Below are 13,833 nucleotides of genomic sequence, written 5' to 3' on the forward strand. Positions count from 1 at the left end.
ACTGACAAAACTAATAGTCCTGACTTTATTGTAGGTATGATATTACTTGTTGTATCATATATCTGGATGCACTGACACAAACAGCAAAATACAAGTCAGGCGGCACACTATGCTAAGCTCAGATTTTTAGCTTATGTGTTTTAAGCCACGCCCTTAGTTAAATTGGCCACGCCCCTTTGAGAGACCCCCCCAGTTTTTTTTATCCCACTTAGAGCCCTGAGTATCTCCCTTTGCTAAGCTGTGTCCTGTGTTGCAAGAAGCATTTACTCTCCCACCGAAGATTTTACTCTCTTCCACCGATCAGTCCTGTGACTTCCTTTCCTCAGACATCTATGAAGTTGCCGCTACTACACATTGTTTTGCGTTAGATGGTGACGCCTTCGGTGCTTCGAAAGATGGTTCTGTAATTAGATGTCTTGTGAGAAAACTGAGGAAGTAGTCCTTGCCATATGCCGTCTTGCATACATTTCTGGTATGAACTTTTTTGCATGTCTGTTTGCAATTCCGTGATATGCACAGTCTAAGGCAAGAAAGATTGGACAGTGTGTATTCTGACAACCTATGTTAATGCGGCTCTTTTCGTTATTTTATTTTGTGTGCAATTGCTTTAATGCTTCAGATGAGATTGATCCAAGCTTTGCACTACATAAGACTTAAATAAATAAATTGAATGCGAACTACTACTGAAATCACTGGGGATATATACAACATGTGCAGTACCGGGTACCTATCTATCTCAAACATGCATTCAAAATAAATTGTCACTGTAAACACACAAGGCGTAGATAATCCTAAAGTTGTTGAGAATTTCTTATAAACTACTTTTGCGTCTAGTGGCATAAATACCCCAGGGGATGTAGGTCACAGTATTTTTAATGTTTTAAACAGTGTTACCTTTTGTTGCTTTTCATGTTGCACTATCCTTACTATAAAAAAAAGTCCATCCACTTACTTATAGAACGAAGTTGTAGCCCACGGTTTTGTTACATATACTGAACATTATTAGTATTACTCTGCCTAACCCTTGGGTTTTTCTTTTAAGTCTGGGTTAGGGACAGAAATAGTTGTCTACCCAAACTTTTGTTTAAATGTTCATTATAATAACGAAAATAATCATTCATGTGCATATACATACAGGGGTTTTCCGTCAGCCTTCTTCATCCTTTGGTTTGTTAAGCTGTCATTCACATTTTGATGCCGCCCTCCACAGCATCAGACAGTGGCTTTATCCATGGACTGTCTTCACTGTGGGTGACTTCATTTTGCTGGTGCACATCTGGTTAAAAAGCATTGAAGTGCCAGAGCTAGTAGGTTAATCTTTGCTTTCGTTTCTGCTTTCGTTATATGTTTTTTAAGTTAACTTGTTTTTGTGATCAGGCTCTTGAGTTGGCAGCATTTTTACTTTTCATAACTTTAAAACTTGTAATGCTTGTTGCATATATGTGTATTGCATATATGTGTAAGGCAAAAAATGGAGGCTTGACAAGGTCAGATGTGTTTGCTTCGGCAAATGCTTGTTTTTGATTGAGAAAATGGGTACTTGTGCTTATTAATGATATTCTGGAAGTTACCTGACGTACTTGAGCAGGTGAATGATAACACAGTCTGTTCTCTGAATTCTTTTGGGTAATTTTTCAGTATGTACATTGGTCCTAAATCGTTAGAATTGTTTTCTGCACTTTCCACTGAAGACTGGAGTCTGGAGGGAACAAACACATTTTTGCTGTTTACCAACTGTTACACAGCTGTATTTCTTGGTGTGTCTGAGAAAGATGGGCTAGAATGAAAAGAAATCGCAGCATCATAAGGAGCTTCATTTGCATTTGGTTTCTAGCACCTTTGCAGAGCCACCTTTCTTTGAAGTATCCATTTTTCAGTTTTTCCATACAACGGGTTTGGTGAAATAAGGCTTCAATTGGCTATAATAGTTTAAACAACGGTGACAAATTTGGTTGTTGGGTGGGGGTGTTGAACCCTTTTCAACAAACAGCCATAATCCGTGTCAGTGACAAAAGTCCCTAAATAAACCTGTGCTTAACCCTGTTGTAGCTTGGCACAAAAGCAATCAGGCTTAACTTAGAGGCAATTTGTAAAGTATTTATGCAGCATACAAACAGTGATAAGGTACAAACATAACAAAAAAATCCCACAGTATTTTAGAACAATAGATTACATTTTAATAGATTTAACACCAAAACAACAACAATCCAACCAGTAGAACCGGAGTTATGATTTTTTTTAGTTTAGGGTAAAAACTAGCTCCTAAAAGTTCAATGCACCAACCGTGGGCACCTTGAATGGGGCATAGTTGAAATTATGGCAAACCGGGGTTCAGATACACAAAGTGTATTTCCTGGTCTCTTTCACTTCGAATGTGGAAGAAATTTCATGAAAAGGTAATGTTCAACAGTGGCTTGGCAGCTGGCGGTGTCCTATGAGGAGACGTTGTTGGGGAGCTGCTGGACGAAGTTGCAGTGAAGATTTCTATGTTCAGGCTTAGTCTCTTTTATGGAAGTTGAAAATATCCAGCGGGACGAAGCTGCAGACTGTAGCCAATGAGGACTCCACGAGGCCGGATTCCCTTCTGGACAGGAGTCCCTGAACTGGATTTTATGCTGCAGAGAAGAACATAGCGAGAGCTACTGTGAAGTCAGGCCATCCGGCAATGCACCTTGGCCCGATCAGCAAGCAGGTAGGTCCAGGTCACCTTTAGTTTCTTAGGGCACATTTAGACTGAAAATGTAAGTCCCAAGTTTGGAATTTGGGCCTTCTTAGTGCCACTTCCAAGGGTCCTGGGCTGGAGGGGCACCTCTTGGAGGGTCAGGATTCACTCCGGTGGAACCTAGGTGCAAGTTCAACATGGCTAAGCCTTTTCTGTCCCTGAGGATTTGATCAGGAGGCTCACCCTCTACACCTTAGAGCAGTTCTGAAGTCCTGGGTTCAAGTAGAAAGGCATTACTCAAGCAGCAGGGCAGTCTGTTTGAGGACACAAGGCAGGCTTAGGAGCAGAGTTGATGTTGTGGTGTGCAGCAGGTCAGACCTCTGAAGAACTCGGCAGGTCCAGAGTGAACTTAAAGAGTCGGCCTGAGGGGTCCTAGTTTTCTACATACCTGGTGCCAGCTTTGAAATGGAGAACGCATTTTGAGTAGATCTCTCTCTCTCTCTCTCTCTCCCTCTCCCTCTCCCTCTCCCTCTCCCTCTCCCTCTCCCTCTCCCTCTCCCTCTCCCTCTCCCTCTCCCTCTCTCCCTCCCTCTCTCCCTCCCTCTCCTTCTCTTTCTCTTTCTCTTTCTTTCTTTCTCTTTCTCTCTCTCTCTTTCTCTCTCTTTCTCTCTCTTTCTCTCTCTTTCTCCTCTCTCCTCTCTCCTCTCTCCTCTCTCCTCTCTCCTCTCTCCTCTCCGCTCTCCTGTCTCCTCCTCCTCCTCTCTTTCTCTTCCTCTCTTTCTCTTCCTCTCTTTCTCTTCCTCTCTTTCTCTCCTCTCTTTCTCTCTCTTCCTCCTCCTCTCTTTCTCTCCTCTCTCTTTCTTTCCTCTCTCTCCCCTCTCTCTCTCCCCCTCTCTCTCTCCCCCTCTCAACCTAATGTTATCCTAGTGGAGGGGTAGGCCTCACAGTAGTGAAAACAAATGTGTACGTTTTTCACTATCAGGACATGTGAAACTTTAAAGTACATGTTCTACTTTTTAATTATTATGCACCCTGCCTGTCCTGTGATCTGTTTAGGGTCTTCCTTAGAGGTGGCTGGCTTCCATGTAATAAAATGGAATTTTAAGCCTAGCAAGGGGTTTATTTTGCCAACTCGAATTGACTGTTTAAAAATGAATACAGGCGTAAGGTGTAAGCCAATTTTATCATGTATTAAGGAGTGAGATGATGCATTTTAGTACTGGTTAGTAGTGGTAAAGTGCACAGAGTCCTATGGCCAATAAAAACAAATTCAGCAAAACAGGAGTGGAAAAGGCAAAAATGTTTAGGAGAAGACTACCCTAAGGCTGACCGGTCTAGCAATGACTAAATGTCTGCTGTGAATACTCTTGTCCCCCTGAATTTGAGACTATGGATTCATATGAGTGTTTTCAATGGAGGCACATCAAGAGTGAAATTAACTTCAGAGATAGCAGGAAATATTCCCGCCTCCCCAGTTAGATACTAAGATTGTGGTGCTGTGAGCCCTTCACACCTCTGAGGGTAGGTGCCGCTGTATCGCCCTTTGCTGCACTAATAAGGGGTACACTCTTGAATTTGAAGGATACTTGCGGATTGAATGGAAGCCTCTGTTATTAGTTTAATTGTGCTCTTTACCTCTGAGTCCTGCTGCTCTTGGGAATGTATTCATCCTTAAAATATGCCAGAGAATTGGTTCTGTTCCATGGTGGGAGGGTGGGGTTCTTTAAAGGAGAGGTGGGAGGAGGGGTTAAAAGTTGCTGTAGTCCCTGGACATCCGGGGTTGGTGGCTCAGAACAGGATGTATGTTTTTGTTGTTATAATAATTATTTTTTCTGCTGAGAAATTCAATAAAAAATATATTTTTAAAATTGTACAGATTTTTTTAAAGTTCCCTGCAAAATTAGCAAACCAGGGCCAAAACTGATATTTCTATTGACTGTACGTTACTTTTGAGTTTGTGCTTTCATCGTTTGTATGTGTTAGTTTTAAAACATTAAGGTAACCTACTATTTCTTTTACAGTGGAAAGTGAAGATGAAGCGGAAAGAGTTCTGTTTTCATATGGCTACGGAGCTAATGTGCCCACAACAGCTAAAAGACGATTAAAACAAAGGTAAGGCAATGAAAACAGATTTCCTATGCCAAATCGTCATAAAATAAATTGCACTATGGGGTATAAGACTTCTGCTTTCGGGATGACATGAACACTAATTCGTAGAAAAATTAGTTCCCCCTGCTTTCTTTAAGGAAATCAGAAGGCTGGGAATTAAATCAACCTATACGTGGTGCAAGCGTGCCACGTTCTCCCTTTTTTTTTTTCAATTACTATATGTTCCACACCTAAGACCGAGATTGCCCTTTACAACTAAATGCTAAGATGGTGTACTCATAAATCTGCTGTACATATTCTATATTTCTATGTTTGCTATTTCTATATTTCTCAAGGAAATTCCTCAAAGATGGTGCTGTCTTACATAATTAAGAGTTTAGTGGTCCATGGGTAACCTGGAATGGTCCTACCCAAGGTCTCAGTCTGCTCTCCACTCACCCAGCGGCCACAGCAATTACGAATCTGATGCATGAACAACCTGCTTTCCCCCTCTCCTATTCATCACTGATTCTTGATACACTGTACAAAGCTCTTAGGTGAACTGCAAAGTTGTGCTGAGGTGCGAGTCAAAACATTGTGAAAAATACACTCCTACCAGAGTTTTTCTTTCAGTGGTTAACCAGAGTTAAGCTATGCTATAATTGATGCCAATTGTTTGGCCCCTTACTGTATCAACTGTAATTTCATCGGGTCTGCTATATTGAGCATGATGGGATGAATCCTATCGTTTTAGCATTGTGTGGTGTGCATGTATGTATATATGTATGTGTGTGTGTGTGTGTGTGTGTGTGTATATATATATATATATATAGTAAAAATACCTATATAATTTTATTACAAGACCACATTAAAAGATCTCAGGAAGTAGTGGGGCATAAATCTCTATTTGCAGTGAAGGCGCAATTAGGGACTTGGTCAACCAAGGAGAAGTTCTCTAGTGGCAAGTGGACACAGCAATGAACATAAATTGCTCACAAAATCAGACCTAGGTTATAATAAATAATGGTTGAAATGTTGTTGCTTGTTTGAGAAAGGTTTAATCCTACCCCTGTCAATAAGATCTCTGATCATGAGCTACCCTTTCTTTCCATAGTTAAAACCCTCTGTCACGGATAGTGTTAGTTACAGTAAGATTTGAACCTACAGGTGTGATGGGACTGGGGGAGTCCCTGCATGACGCGGGTGCTATCACACAATCTCAACAGTGCCTCGTAATGCGGGAGACAGAGGCTTGTTGGCCTACGTTTCTTTTCAGCCGACCTGACTGGCCACAAAGAGCTTCCAGCTATAGTATGATCAGTGAAGCTCTGTGTGACACCAATTAACCAGGCAGCAAAGCTAGCTGACGGGAAGAAAGCGGAGATAAGTGGCAGCACCAGTTTTCCCTCGTGGTGATGTGCTTAAAGATTGCTGCTGGAACTGAGACTGAAATAGTCTCAGAAAGATACTAGAGTTTATGGAACCTTCTCATGGATAAACATTTAGAAGTAGGTTCTAATCTGGCATTATTGGAGAACAAACACAAGCATAATCCTTTGTAGTGTGTCTAGAGGCAGATTCTGGTATCGAGAGCAAAAGTCAAGGTTCTGCAGTGGGGCAAAGCTAAGTTTGTGTCTGTGCAAGATAAACAGAAATACTATGTAGAAGGCAGCAATGCCTGGTGCGTGCTCATAGCTGAACTGCAAACCAAGACTGTTAGTTATTAGGTCTCTGTGCTGCAAGGCAAATGAAATGAAGGAGGGTAAGAGCAGTATATTCTGATCTTACTATCAGGAACTGCTCAACAGTTACACCTCTGCAGATCTGGCGATAGCAGTTTGCTTAAAATCCCCGGACTGACCATACAGATGTCATTCCAAACTGAGGACTTGATGAAGACTATTGAAATATCAGGGATAATGTGAAGCCTCTTAAGACTTAAGCTGGTTAAGGCACCTGAGCCAGAAAGTTACACAGGCCTTTTATTAGAAAAAGGTTTGTGGCAGCCTGGCCCCACTCCACACTGATTTTTACAGTTCATTCTTGGTAATGGTGTCTGTCACAGATACTGTGCAAAACACCATCATTACAATTCTCCCCAAACCATTAGGGACCCAACTTAATGTGGTTTATACAGGTCCATTACTCTGCCCAACCCCAAAGTGGAAATCTTTACAGGCATATTCGTTTTTTGTTTAAAACTCTATATGGGACTGCCCAAAGACCCTGAACTAGTCTGCTTTTTATTGAGCAGAAAATGAGGTAATATGCAAATAAGAATGTGGCTATCCTCACTCTTGATGTTGCAAAGCCATTTTATTGAGTCTACTGTGCCTTTTCGGAGCATGTAAACAGCAGTTGGTATTGGCCCCCAACCCCACTTGGGACATATGACCGAAGTACCATGATTAATGGAAGTAATTAGTGCCCAACGTACACTTGGATGCAGAGCACAACAGGGTTGCCCCGGTCTCCTCTCTTCTCTGATCTCACCAGGAAGCGGCACAGTGGGGATATTACTTGAGGGAACATTGGTCAAGACTTCCTTAAGTTAACGGTACATGCGAAAATGTCCTGGTACGTCTTTCTATCCCACTGTCCTTTCTATCTTCCATTATATGTGAGATTAGCCTTCATCAATATGTGTCAGGATTCAAGGCAAATTTTAAGAAATCATTGATGCTGAATCTGGCTGTCTGGTCTGACCAAGTGTCCTCAATGCTTGAAATGGAAAAATAAAAGTGCAGGCACTCTGTAGCAGAGTACCTGCTTGTTTCTGAGAAGTGCCGGTACTCTCCAATTAAAAGTATAGCATTTCTCTTGAGAAGTGCCGGTACTCTCCCTCTAAAAATAAAAAAGTACCGGACAGTACCGGCCCATTTAAAGCACTAAGTGTCCTAATTAAATATGCTGCTCCTCTTACATGGGCCCCAGCTAATCTATCACTTACCTCAGTATTCATCTTACTTAAAATATTTTTTAAACTATACCAGTCCAGTCCAATATTTCTTTATTTTTGTTATTCACCATAAAAGAACAGGCACAGTTATATTCAAACAGGTTAAAAATAATTAAACAAATAACAAAACGATGATGGAGGGCTAAAGGGACATTTAGAGACCAGCCTAAGTTGTATCCCTGAAAGAACAGCATATACAACAAACAAACTTAGAGGTCTAAACTAGAAACCCTGTTGGGATCTCTTTCAAGCTACCTTAACGTCTAATTAAGTACATTAAGATAAGGAAGTGACTACCATATTTGACTAACAGAACAGATCATCAAAAAGTGGGCCACCTGTGATTGTCGAACAATCTCATTGAGGATTCCCATCAATGACTTATATAGATCAATATTCTCATCTGGTAATGCTGCCAGGGTATTGTGTCTCTTGATCATTGAGACATCCGGCATACCCCCATAGTTGGCTTGGGGTAATGACCCACAATCACTTGATTGAACCACATGATGTTGATCTGATGAGAAAGTGCAGTGCAAAAAGTATAATGATGAGTGTGGTGATTAAAATAGGATAGGGAGCTTATCAAAAGACTATTTATTAAACGTAAGCCCCTTCCAATTTAAAAACTAGAACAGTGCAAAAAAGTAATCGCAGTTTAAACAAATAGCTGCGAGAGGGCCAACATGTTTCAGCCTATGGAAAAGGACCATAGGCTTTCGTCAGGGCCTCTGTTCTATATAGATGCTACTGCCAAAATTGTGGTTAAAAGTGTGAAAAAAATTTAAATAAAAGGAATTATAAAAAACACACAAGTGAATAAACAACAGTAAAGGATATAATTCTCCTTCATCTGTTTGAATTCCTCCTTGGCACCTGGTGTATTGTCAAAATCTGTAAAGAACAAACACATACGTGGACCCTTATTAAGCTAATGTGGTCTGTTAGATACTGAAATCTATTCAAAATGTGAAGATATTTAAGTACTCACCCAGTGTGCCCGGGGAAAGGACCTCACCTCTTCCTGGACCTGGCTCAGGAACTGTGAGACCCCGCTCTGCAAGTACAAAACAACCCGCACTTAACAAGGGCAGAGAGAGCTTACTATAACCTGCTCTGTCCTATAGTAGTGCCTAGGGTTCAAAGATGTCTTGCACGTAGAGCAAAACCTACTAGTATTAACCTATCCCAAAGTGAAGACCTTAACTCGCATTCACAACCGTGACTACTGCTTGCAACAATGAGTAACATTCAATCCATTAAATCTAATGTTGGACAGCAAAAACCTGTCCCATGATTATGTCTGACCAAATTAGATCCACCAGTGTTCAGTGAGATTATAAACCAATTATCTTTTCCTTCTCTAAAATGGTTGGCAAAGCGAGATCAGAGAACGAAAATAAAGTATAGCCCAACTGAACTTTGTGCCTACCTGTCCGTCGTTGTCTCGGTCTGTGACTGAGTCAGGGGGAGGTACTGGGCTATTCTAAAGAACTTCTATTTAACTGGTTGTGGCGACCTAGCATCAGCCAATCGGTGTTCGATGCCACCACAGCTGCCTCTCGATGGACAATAGAGGCTTACTTCTATTCAAAACTGTGTTGTTATATCCTTGTATTTAAACCCAGGCAGGCAAAATTAAGAACACAAAAAAACTCTTTAACCGAGGTGTAGTCATCCGGAGTTCGCTTTACCAAACCGCCGTTTGGCTCGCGTAGTCTCGCGAGAGGGGGGTTGAACTACAAAGTGATGTCACTCACCCGATGTGTATAGTTTAGTGAGCAACGCACATTCGTGGTATACTACCGTTATAAACATTGCCACACTCGAAGTTAGATTTATAATATTAAAGCCCAAATAAAGCACCACTTGATCTTATTTCCTTCTGTTCTTTATTTTCTAGGGTGCAGCCAAACGCGATGACATTATCAAAACGCGGCTTGTTTCGCGTAGTCTCGCGAGGGGAGAGGTGAACTACAATATGACGTCACTCGCCTCGCGAGTGTAGTTTGATAAACATATCAGACCAAGCTGCAGTCAACCGAGCTATATTACTTGTAACGTCGCGTGGAAGGTTCGATAGCATCTGATATCATGGTCTCTGAAATGGTAGTTCAATACCAAGTAATGATATACATGTCTTTGAGTTATGTGAGGTTTAGAGAGATCAAAAAGAGTCAAGGAAGGTCCCAAATGGTATGTTCAACATAAGGTGATGGCATAATGCCCAAATCAGTCTTATTCAAGGCCAAATACCCATTCATAGATGGTAAAGTGGGGCATGCTGGAAGGAGAAAGGCATTCTTTTATTGTTACATCAACAGATTTATATAGGTTAGATTGCAAAATCCATGGAACATAAATATTCCACAAATGGTGTACTCATTGTAAATTGAACCACGGGATGTCATAGTTAGGCCCGTGTCTGTCTGTACATAACTTAAAAATCCATTTCTGTTCTTTTTGAAACAGGAATTTTGATATATCACTTATGTGTGAGGGAATAAAAGGTTTTTCAAGAACAGTCCACGTGAAATCTGTTTTGCTATGGTTGTGTTGTAAAAAATGTTTAGTCAATTTTGAAACATCTTTTTTACATCGAAACGTGCTCTTGTGTTCTTGCAACCTCACTCGCACCTTCCTGGTGGTCATGCCTATGTAGCGTGAATTGCATGGGCATGTTAGTTGGTAAATCAAGTTGGTGCTGTTACAGTTGGTAAAGTGCCTCAGCTGCCACGGGCGATTAGTGCCTATGTCTATGCTCGTTGCCTTAGAAGTTTGAGGACAAACAGAGCATCCACCACATGGATGATGGCCCGTTACGGGGGGTAAGTCCCACAGGGTGCCCACCTCTCTTTTAGATGTCTCTTTCGGGCGGGTATGTACTAGACGATCCCTTAGGTTGCTGGACCTCTTAAAGGCAAAAAGTGGAAACTCTATCTTGTCATTGCTGCTATTTAGTATGCGCCAGTGTCGCCTGATAATTTTCTGGATACAATTAGATTTTGTGTTGTAAGTACTAACCAGTGTAAGGCGATCCAATGGGGCCTTCTCGACTCTTGGATCAAGAAGTGCCTCACGATGGTTGTTGGCAGCACGTTTCCAGGACCGCTTAATAAGTTTCTTAGGGTAATGTCTGGTGGCTAACTGTTTGGACAATTCCTCTGCGTGATACGCAAAGGTTTCTGGAGTGGAACAATTCCGTAGAACTCGGAGGAATTGCCCAAAAGGCAAGTTGTCACGCAGGGATTTAGGGTGCTCACTCTCATATAGGAGTAGCGAGTTTCTTGCCATTGGTTTTCTGTATAATTCGCTTTCAAGACCTGTCTCTGTGGTGTAGATGGAGAGGTCCAGAAAGGAAACCTTTTCTTTGCTTGTTTCTATGGTGAAACGCAAGAAGCTATTTTGGATATTTAGCCATTGGTGGAAGTGGGCAACTGAGTCATTGTCACCTCTCCACACCAATAGGACATCATCTATATAGCGTTTCCACCATAATATAGATGAAAAGAACGGGTTGGTTGGATTCAATACTGTTGTCTGTTCGAACATATGGACATACAGGTTAGCTAGGGAAGGGGCAAAAATGCTGCCCATGCTCATCCCAGAGACTTGATGGTATACCGTATCTTCATACATAAAAAAGTTTTCTTTCATGGCTATAGTGGCTAAAGCCATAATAAAGGGTACAGGAGTGATGGAATCAAGTTATGTGTCACCCAGGATGGATCCGATGGTCTCTAAAGTCTCATCCTGGGGAATGGAAGTGTACAGTGACTCTACATCTAGGGAGACTAGATAGTCTGTCTCCCGATTGAAAGGAATATCCGGAATCACCCTCAGGACATCAGTGGTGTCCTTCAGGTAAGTAGGCATGGTGTGCACTAAGGGTCTAAGAAAGTGGTCTACGAAAGCCGAAAGGGGCTCTAGAACTGAGCCCTGGCCAGATATAATTGGCCTCCCCGGTGGTGGTCTCTGGGGTTTATGCACCTTAGGTAGGGTGTAAAAATAGGGCATGATGGGATGCTGTGCCTGCAGGAATTGTGACTCTAAAGGAGTTATCCAACCCTCTGTTAGGGCCTCTTCAACTAAGATTAGAGATTATCAAAAAGGGATAGGACACTTGTTACCACTTATACCAAGAGAAATATATTGTGAAATATATTGTGAAACCCTCATAAGCGTTGTGTATAACGAGAAGCGGTATATCTTGTTCTCCGCCCCACACAAACGTTTTGGCAGCAATCATCGGGTTTGACAAAATTGTGTATTGCCTAGCCTCGCCCGAGGCTTTCTCTGGTTTTTTCGTGGCAGTCTCCAGAGATAAAAAATTCGAATAACCCCAACAGAAAAGGCACAAAAAGAGATAAAATAGTTTCCAACCGATTAAGATACTCTTTATTATTAGTATCGGTGGACAACTAGTTTAAAAGAAGTTGGTATGCTCGCTGGAAAATTAGGAATCCATAGCATATATTAGTAATATTGACAAAGCGTCGACATGTTTCTGCTCTGTTGGCCCGTGGGTCTAAGAGCATTCGTCAGGACAAAAAACAACAATAAACAGAGATCTACCTATCACTATTTGTGATGTAGGGGGGTAGAGGTGTAATTTACAATCTTACCCTTACGTGGTTCTATGTAGTCACCTGTAAAAATTAAGAAAAAGAGGGTTGGGGTCACTAGTGGCATTTTACCAAAGTGCGGTTAAAAAGAAGAAATGGAAAAACATTGTACCATTTTTGCAAGCTCAATTGTGGCATGCTGTTTTAGGAAATTGAGAACAATAGGGACATGTTGGCGAGTAAATGGTGGCGACTTAATGCGACATGTAAATTGCAAGGAATGTGACATACCTCTAAATCAGGTGAACTTGAGTATGCGAACCTGATAGAGAAAACAGGGATGATAAGTGTTCGGCACATTTACGTAATGGTAAGGAAGTCCGTCATACCCCATGTGAGGTCTTACCTTAATTGTGTTTAGAAAAAGGTTCCCTCAGGAGGTCCCAGGCTATAACAGTATCAGAGAATCAAGATATTAGTCACTCTGGTGCTATAAGTTGTGGATGAGCGAAGGCGGTGGAGGGACGACTTACCCGCAGCGGAAATGTGTTCCGCGTCTTGTGCTGGCTCTGCCTCCTGGACGCCAAGAGCACGTTTCCAATGGCGTTTTAACTACGCTAATCATAGAGATAGAAATGAGACTTTTGTATACAACCGAAGAACAGCTTCAAAAGTAATTATTAAAAATTTGTATGCCTAATAAGTAATTTATAGATTATCTACATCATGGTCTCGTAATTATTAAGGCATTGAATCAAAGAAATTTATATTTGAAAAATATATATACTTTGTAAAGGATACGGACTGTACCTGTTCCTTAGGGAGTACATTTGTAGACGGGATGAACTTAGAATCTCATAGGGTTATGAGTGTCAGAACACTAAGTGGACTCTAAATTTTCAGATTAACAAACTGCTAGTATCAGCGTGCGAAGTGGTGCCAGCAAATATCATCATTTAAACCATATTTATTCGTCTTAAGGCGGTCCACCCAGCGTTGTTCTTTTTCGTACAACACTTTTTCAACGTTGGGTGTATTGTCTTGAACTTTTTCTATAACTGTCCACTTCAGGTCTTCAATACTATGTTTTTGTTCGATGAAATGTGCACATAGTTTGGTTGTGTTCTTTTTTAAGCGTATATTGCTTTTGTGCTCACCTATGCGCAGTTTAACCTTTCTGCAGGTCATACCGATGTATTTTTTGTCACATGGACATGTGACCATGTAGATCACATGGGAAGAGTTGCAGTTGCTATGTTGTCGCTGGGTCCACGTGAATGTTGGTGACAATTGCAATGTTTTAGAAATGGATGTAGAAGTACAAGCTGTGCAAGAACCGCATGGGTAGTGGCCTGACACTGGAGCCATGTTTATGTTTCTGATCTGATTCGTTGGATTTTTCTGTTTTGGACGGGTATGAACCAGCATGTCACGTAGATTTTTTGTACGTCTATTTGCAAAACGGGGTTTTGGCCAGTTGAATTTGCCAGTGTTTACAATATGCCAATTCTTACTGATCAGTTTGTTGACCTGGTATGTTGCAGGGCCAAATGTGGTCA

At 41.4% G+C, this 13,833-nt stretch overlaps 1 protein-coding gene across 1 annotated transcript in view; it reads left to right on the forward strand.

The window, feature by feature from the left end:
- The window catches only part of PIBF1 (progesterone immunomodulatory binding factor 1), an 853,407-nt gene that overhangs the window by 431,237 nt on the left and 408,337 nt on the right, over window positions 1-13,833 (forward strand). The window contains exon 13 of the mRNA XM_078656041.1: window positions 4,684-4,774. Coding sequence (XP_078512167.1) covers window positions 4,684-4,774 — 91 coding nt within the window. The remainder of the gene's footprint in view (window positions 1-4,683; window positions 4,775-13,833) is intronic.

This window comes from Lissotriton helveticus, chromosome 8 (genome assembly GCF_964261635.1).
Source record: "Lissotriton helveticus chromosome 8, aLisHel1.1, whole genome shotgun sequence".
Classification (NCBI taxonomy): Eukaryota; Metazoa; Chordata; class Amphibia; order Caudata; family Salamandridae; genus Lissotriton; species Lissotriton helveticus.